The sequence below is a fragment of the Alosa pseudoharengus genome, unplaced genomic scaffold (assembly GCF_046254945.1).
Source record: "Alosa pseudoharengus isolate Yale_2024_CS ecotype anadromous, Long Island Sound unplaced genomic scaffold, YU_APseudo_1.1 YU_APseudo_1.1_scf_1, whole genome shotgun sequence".
Lineage (NCBI taxonomy): Eukaryota > Metazoa > Chordata > Actinopteri > Clupeiformes > Clupeidae > Alosa > Alosa pseudoharengus.
Genome location: NW_027468564.1, coordinates 14659227 through 14666726, shown reverse-complemented (window position 1 = coordinate 14666726; position 7500 = coordinate 14659227). Strand labels below are relative to the sequence as shown.

General features: G+C 42.8%; 1 protein-coding gene across 7 annotated transcripts in view; it reads left to right on the top strand.

The window, feature by feature from the left end:
• mad1l1 (mitotic arrest deficient 1 like 1) overlaps positions 1-7500 on the top strand; it is a 67253-nt gene that overhangs the window by 29133 nt on the left and 30620 nt on the right. For all 7 annotated transcript variants that reach the window (XM_076282233.1, XM_076282242.1, XM_076282252.1 and 4 more), the window contains one exon: positions 7150-7241. In XM_076282233.1, the coding sequence (XP_076138348.1) occupies positions 7150-7241 (92 nt within the window). The remainder of the gene's footprint in view (positions 1-7149; positions 7242-7500) is intronic.

The following is a 7500-nucleotide window of genomic DNA, read 5'->3' as shown; positions in this document are numbered from 1 at the left end:
AAAAGTGAGTGCACTCACATTTTTGTCAGTATTTAGGGCCCGAGCACCGAATGGCGCAAGGCCCTATTGTTTCTGTAAGGATTCTTATTATTATGGTTGGCTGTATCCTGCCTTGCTTTGGCTACTTTGAGGTGTTTCCCATGGGCGAAAAACTCATGATATTTGGCACACACAACAGGTGCCCGATAAAGCTGTCCTGGACGAAGGCTTGGCCCCGGGTGTAGTCTATGGACTCCATAGCGCCCCCTTATGTAACTCAGTTTAAGCTACACACATTAAAGGCTTATGGACTCCATAGCGCCCCCTTATGTAACTCAGTTTAAGCTACACACATTAAAGGCTTATGGATTCCATAGCGCCCCCTTATGTAACTCAGTTTAAGCTGCACACATTAAAGGCTTATGGACTCCATAGCGCCCCCTTATGTAACTCAGTTTAAGCTACACACATTAAAGGCTTATGGACTCCATAGCGCCCCCTTATGTAACTCAGTTTAAGCTGCACACATTAAAGGCTTATGGACTCCATAGCGCCCCCTTATGTAACTCAGTTTAAGCTACACACATTAAAGGCTTGGCCCCCGGGTGTGGCTTATGGACTCCACAGCGCGCCCCCTTATGTCACTCATATACTTTCAGCTATGCACACTAAATTTGGTAGGTGGGTCATTCCACGCCAACTCAGCCACCCATGTACATGGCACCTCTCAGATTTTGCTGAAAAGCGGTGAATATATGCCTTATGTTACCAAACAAAGGAATCTGAAGTTTCAGGTCTGCCCGTGGCGTCCATTTGAATTTCGGGTGCCACGGCCCTAATTGACACATTGGAATTTTACATTTCATCCTTTGGCATTTTTGGGAGCCCATAACGTCTGTTCTAACAGTGCTAGAGGGCTCACTGTTTGGGAGCCCATAACGTCTGTTCTAATAGTGCTAGAGGGCTTACTGTTTGGGAGCCCATAACGTCTGTTCTAATAGTGCTAGAGGGCTTACTGTTTGGAAGCCCATAACGTCTGTTCTAATAGTGCTAGAGGGCTCACTGTTTGGGAGCCCATAGCGTCTGTTCTAATAGTGCTAGAGGGCTTACTGTTTGGGAGCCCATAACGTCTGTTCTAATAGTGCTAGAGGGCTTACTGTTTGGGAGCCCATAACGTCTGTTCTAACAGTGCTAGAGGGCTTACTGTTTGGGAGCCCATAACGTCTGTTCTAACAGTGCTAGAGGGCTTACTGTTTGGGAGCCCATAGCGTCTGTTCTAATAGTGCTAGAGGGCTCACTGTTTGGAAGCCCATAACGTCTGTTCTAATAGTGCTAGAGGGCTCACTGTTTGGGAGCCCATAACGTCTGTTCTAACAGTGCTAGAGGGCTCACTGTTTGGGAGCCCATAACGTCTGTTCTAATAGTGCTAGAGGGCTCACTGTTTGGGAGCCCATAACGTCTGTTCTAATAGTGCTAGAGGGCTCACTGTTTGGAAGCCCATAACGTCTGTTCTAATAGTGCTAGAGGGCTTACTGTTTGGGAGCCCATAACGTCTGTTCTAATAGTGCTAGAGGGCTCACTGTTTGGAAGCCCATAACGTCTGTTCTAATAGTGGTAGAGGGCTTACTGTTTGGGAGCCCATAACGTCTGTTCTAATAGTGGTAGAGGGCTTACTGTTTGGAAGCCCATAACGTCTGTTCTAATAGTGGTAGAGGGCTCACTGTTTGGGAGCCCATAACGTCTGTTCTAATAGTGGTAGAGGGCTTACTGTTTGGAAGCCCATAACGTCTGTTCTAATAGTGGTAGAGGGCTTACTGTTTGGGTGAGAGGTGGGTCACCAAAGTCCTAAAAAATGTTGACGGCATGTGTGATTTTTCACTTTTTGGGTGGCCCTAGCACCACAATTAATGATCATATTTATTCTAAACAGGATTATTTGTTATATGTGGGAACCTTGCTCTTGCCAAAATTAATTTGAAGGGTATGGTACCACTGGTGGGGGTTTCATGGGGGTCCAAAAACCCTCTCCGGCAGAGGTGACACTTTTGGAACCCCATATTTGGACCCCCAAATGACCATGTGGGCACTTGATGATCCTAATGGGATTTATACCAGATAAAGATACATATTTGTTCTTTCTTTTAATGAAATAATATTTTTGACTATGAAGCTCCATAATATGAATTTCAGGGTGTCCGCGCGGTAGTAAAAGGTAGTAAATAGAATCTACCAAAATTAAGGCCCTTGAAAGGTAGTAAAAGGTAATAAATGCAATTTGACTTGGTAGTAAATTTTTCATCACCACCTCAATATATGAGTTTACATTTTGCTTAATATTTGTGTCTACATGTTTTAACTTCATCTTGCCTAATTAAAAAATATATACGTGCTAACAGGACCTGAGTGAGTCGGAGTCGATAGCAATGACGTAGAAGTAAACTGTGTAGAGTTCCGTGGTTGACAGCCAACAAACAACATTTTCGCCTTTTTGCTTCAGTTGATATTACAGGGATACAAACAACACGCTTTTCGGTGTCTCCTTCACGTTGCTTTGGGCGACTTATATGAATCGTGCAGATCCGAAGAGTTTTTTAGGGGCCAGGGATGCAGGGATGCTTTTCGGCGACTCGCGTTTTTCACGTCATCTAGGCCCTACCGCAGGCTACCAGAGCTGCGTTTATCATATGGGCCTGCTGGTCTGGTGTCCGGTGCTTCTGTCACTCATCTAATAATATTTGTTCATGTAGCAAAGGAGCGGTAGATGTAGGCCTAGGCTAGCCTATCACTCGGATAGCAGCTAAAAAATGTATAGGCTACACTCACTCCGTTAGGAGGCAACTCTCTCAGTTTACACTAGGCTACTTCAGCTGGAAGTTTTAACAACTGTGGACTTGACTAGTGTAGGCCTAAGCTTTCGTTCAGCTGACGGTAGCGCTGCCATCTGACTGTGATCATCCAGAACCATGCAATAAAATTCCACCTATCCCATCATTAACAAAGTTCGAACTAGTCACTGTAACCGACAACATTTTTTTAACGTAACCTAGACCTAGTATCTAATGTTACGGAATTGCAAGAAAACGAGTGAAAACAATTCCTTACTTTTAACCGTGCGCGTGTCATTTATTAAAACGGTAGAAAACTGAATCAAAGACGGAACTGTCCATCAACAAAAACAGCATGCAGTTTAAAAGTCCCAGACATTTAAAGGGACAGCGGTCACTCAAGACAGACCTACACCACAACTGAGTGATGAACGTGAAATTCTTTGAATAGCCTAAAACACTGCATTTAGATGACAACTGCGTGAAGAACCACGCGAATCTAGTTAATGGCGAATTAAGTTTATGGCATTCACATTTAAATCATTCAATAGCCTATGAAAACTTGATCAGTTAAATTGTTCTCATAAAAGGAACAGCAAATTATACAAAATATTCCAAATAGGCTAGTTTTATTGCAGTGACAGAAAACTGCAACATATGAGTTTAAAACCATGTTAAATTTGAAAGCATCTAGCTAGTGACAGGAGGTTTTAGGGGGGGAAAGAAACTCTGTAACCTACTTGATTCCACAGTCAATGTTCAGTATTTGGCTTATAATTTAGCCTATAATATTGGCATTTGAATCCATGAAAACTAACCAAAATCTATCATTTCCTATCGACAACAGACCAGTAACGCATCGAATCGCATTGCTACACATTTTGAAGTATTGAAAATAATCAAATCATTGGCTTAAAGAATCTATATTTTATCAAATTGTGATTAAACTTGATTTACACTCCTAAATGGCATCCTTACCTACCTACCTAACTGTTGTTTTCAAGCATCGTGCATCCATGCTGAGTAATGCAATGAAATCATAGTTTTCAATTTTTCATTAAAGCAGTCCACTGATGTGCATGTTTTCACGGACTGCTTTGTGTCAAATGTGCAACAACAATACCATACCAATAATAATGGCTTTATATATCCATATAAATAGATTTCTGGGCCTATCCTTAGACTAGAGTTGTTTCGGTGGTGTTTGTTCTTCATTTTTCACCACACATGTTTGGTGTTTTAGCGTCATTTGTGCCAAGGTTATCATTCACCTTATTAGGGCTAAGGGCTGGTTAGGATAACTCAAGGGCTAGGGTTAAGGTAAGGACAACTGAAACTGAACTCCTCGACACTACAAAAAAACATTGTCATTGACAATGACCATACTTAATGATCACAATTAGAAATTCGCGGTTACAGCCGCGGACTCCGTGGTTAAACCGCGGATTGGGCGGATGACGTGAAGAAATATAATATTTTAATTAAATTCAGGCGGGTGGCGGTTGAACCAATCAAATGAAAAAAATACAGCCTATCCAGTGGAAGGACCAACATCAAGCATTAGACCAGAGACAGTGCGCTCAACTTGTCCACAGAGATGTTCAATTGCTTTGAGCCAGAACATAATGAAGCCTATAGTTTAAAGAACATAATGAAGCTTAAAGAACATAATGAAGCCTATAGTTTAAAGAACTTAATGAAGCTTAAAGAACATAATGAAGCCTATAGTTTAAAGAACATAATGAAGCCTATAGTTTAAAGAACTTAATGAAGCCTATAGTTTAAAGGTGTTCTAAGTCTAAGCGATGCCACACGTTTTTTAGGCTAAAACATTTTATGTCACTTACAGCAAACATAATAATAAGTTTATTTTATATAGCGCCTTTCTCAAACCCAAGGTCGCTTTACATACCTCACCATCCGCTAGCTGCCTGTCTCCTGAATACACTGTAAAAAAAACACTGTCTTTGTGGACAGCCCAGGCTCCAACGGCAACAAAAACAACCTGGGCAGGCAAACCTAACCCATAAAAACATAACAAACTGTTCCACCGAATCACAGAGGAGATGTGCGTTTAGGAGTTTCAATTGCACGGGAGGAGCACGGGAGGAAGTAGCGAGCTAGCTCTCTGTTTTGTTTGAACGTCAACAGAAGTTACGTTACACAGCATCGCAAGTATAGCAAGTAGTAAGTGGTACCCCCCCAAAAAAAGGGCTGCTGCTTGATGTCGTGTTGGTAGTAAAAAATATTGTGGAGGTAGTAAAAAAGGTAGTAAAAAGTAGTAAATTCAACTCTATGATTCCTGCATATACCCTGAATTTTATTCTTCATAATGCACCGTTTTGGACATTGTTTCCAGAAGTCTGGAATGTAGATCAGGGAAAATGTAGTGATGACAAAGCATGAAAATAGTGGAAATAACTTTCCAATATTATCCTCAGTGATGGCAAACAATTAAATACTGAGACCGTCACGGATTAACCCCTTATCCCCCATGAAAGAGACCCGCCATCAAACTTTTAAAGAACTAAATAACAAGAATGTTACATAGTGTAAGAACACTACAAATAAAAGGGAGTTTTTCCTTGCCCCTGTCATTCTCCAAATAAAATTGAAAATGAAATTGCATCAGCAGCCTTCTAACTGTGTTACGAACGTCTTAAAGTGACAGGCACTCAATTAGACCATATTGCCCCCTATGTCATTGAGTCTTGTGGTCAAACCCAAGTATGGCCCAGGGACTCCATAGCGCCCCCTATGTCTTGGTAGACGAATGTAAGGGGAGGGTCATTTTAAGATCACTTGTCAATTGTTGCACTACATATCACAAAATGTATGTCATAAATTGATTACTTGGAAGCGCATCATTGTACCCCATGTATTTGTGGTGTAGCGCCACCTAGTGCATATCATAATGTGTGTGTGGTGTAGCGCCACCTAGTGGATATCATAATGTGTGTATGTGTGTGGTGTAGCGCCACCTAGTGGATATCATAATGTGTGTATGTGTGTGGTGTAGCGCCACCTAGTGCATATCATAATGTGTGTATGTGTGTGGTGTAGCGCCACCTAGTGCATATCATAATGTGTGTGTGGTGTAGCGCCACCTAGTGGATATCATAATGTGTGTGTGGTGTAGCGCCACCTAGTGGATATCATAATGTGTGTATGTGTGTGGTGTAGCGCCACCTAGTGGATATCATAATGTGTGTATGTGTGTGGTGTAGCGCCACCTAGTGCATATCATAATGTGTGTATGTGTGTGGTGTAGCGCCACCTAGTGCATATCATAATGTGTGTGTGGTGTAGCGCCACCTAGTGAATATCATAATGTGTGTATGTGTGTGGTGTAGCGCCACCTAGTGAATATCATAATGTGTGTATGTGTGTGGTGTAGCGCCACCTAGTGCATATCATAATGTGTGTGTGTGTGGTGTAGCGCCACCTAGTGCATATCATAATGTGTGTATGTGTGTGGTGTAGCGCCACCTAGTGCATATCATAATGTGTGTGTGTGTGGTGTAGCGCCACCTAGTGCATATCATAATGTGTGTATGTGTGTGGTGTAGCGCCACCTAGTGGATATCATAATGTGTGTGGTGTAGCGCCACCTAGTGGATATCATAATGTGTGTGTGTGTGTGGTGTAGCGCCACCTAGTGGATATCATAATGTGTGTATGTGTGTCCTGTAGCGCCACCTAGTGGATATCATAATGTGTGTGGTGTAGCGCCACCTAGTGGATATCATAATGTGTGTGTGTGTGTGGTGTAGCGCCACCTAGTGCATATCATAATGTGTGTATGTGTGTGGTGTAGCGCCACCTAGTGAATATCATAATGTGTGTGTGGTGTAGCGCCACCTAGTGCATATCATAATGTGTGTGTGTGTGTGGTGTAGCGCCACCTAGTGGATATCATAATGTGTGTGTGGTGTAGCGCCACCTAGTGGATATCATAATGTGTGTATGTGTGTGGTGTAGCGCCACCTAGTGCATATCATAATGTGTGTGTGGTGTAGCGCCACCTAGTGGATATCATAATGTGTGTATGTGTGTGGTGTAGCGCCACCTAGTGAATATCATAATGTGTGTATGTGTGTGGTGTAGCGCCACCTAGTGCATATCATAATGTGTGTGTGTGTGTGGCCGCAGGTGCTCGGGCCCACCATTGCTGCTTGCAGCATATTTGACTATATCTTTTCATGGGACAACACTGAAGAAATTACACATTGTGTGTCTGTGTGTGTGTCTGTCTGTGTGCGTCTGTGTGTCTGTGTGTGTCTCTGTGTCTGTGTGTGTGTGTGTCTGTGTATCTGTGTGTGTGTGTGTGTGTGTGTGTGTGCAGGCCGTGCTGGAGCTGGAGGCTCTGAAGCAGCAGCAGGCCTCAGCATCTGAGGGGAACACCCCGGCAACCAATGAGGAGGTGCAGGTCCTCAGGTTAGTAACTGTTGCTAAGGAACCAGCTCCACCAACGCTAATTTTCCTGTGTGTGTGTTTCATTGTTGTGGTTCGGTGAGGTAGAATTCTCAAGGGGTGTGATTCTTCAGATTTTCGACCTGAAAATGAGACCCACGCAATTCGTATAGAACCGCTGAGTTGTTTCTAAGGGGGTTAAGGGGGATAATCTTTCAGAATATCACGCCACAAGTAGCCTAGTAGCAAATTACATAGAATAATGATTTTTAAAAATCCACTT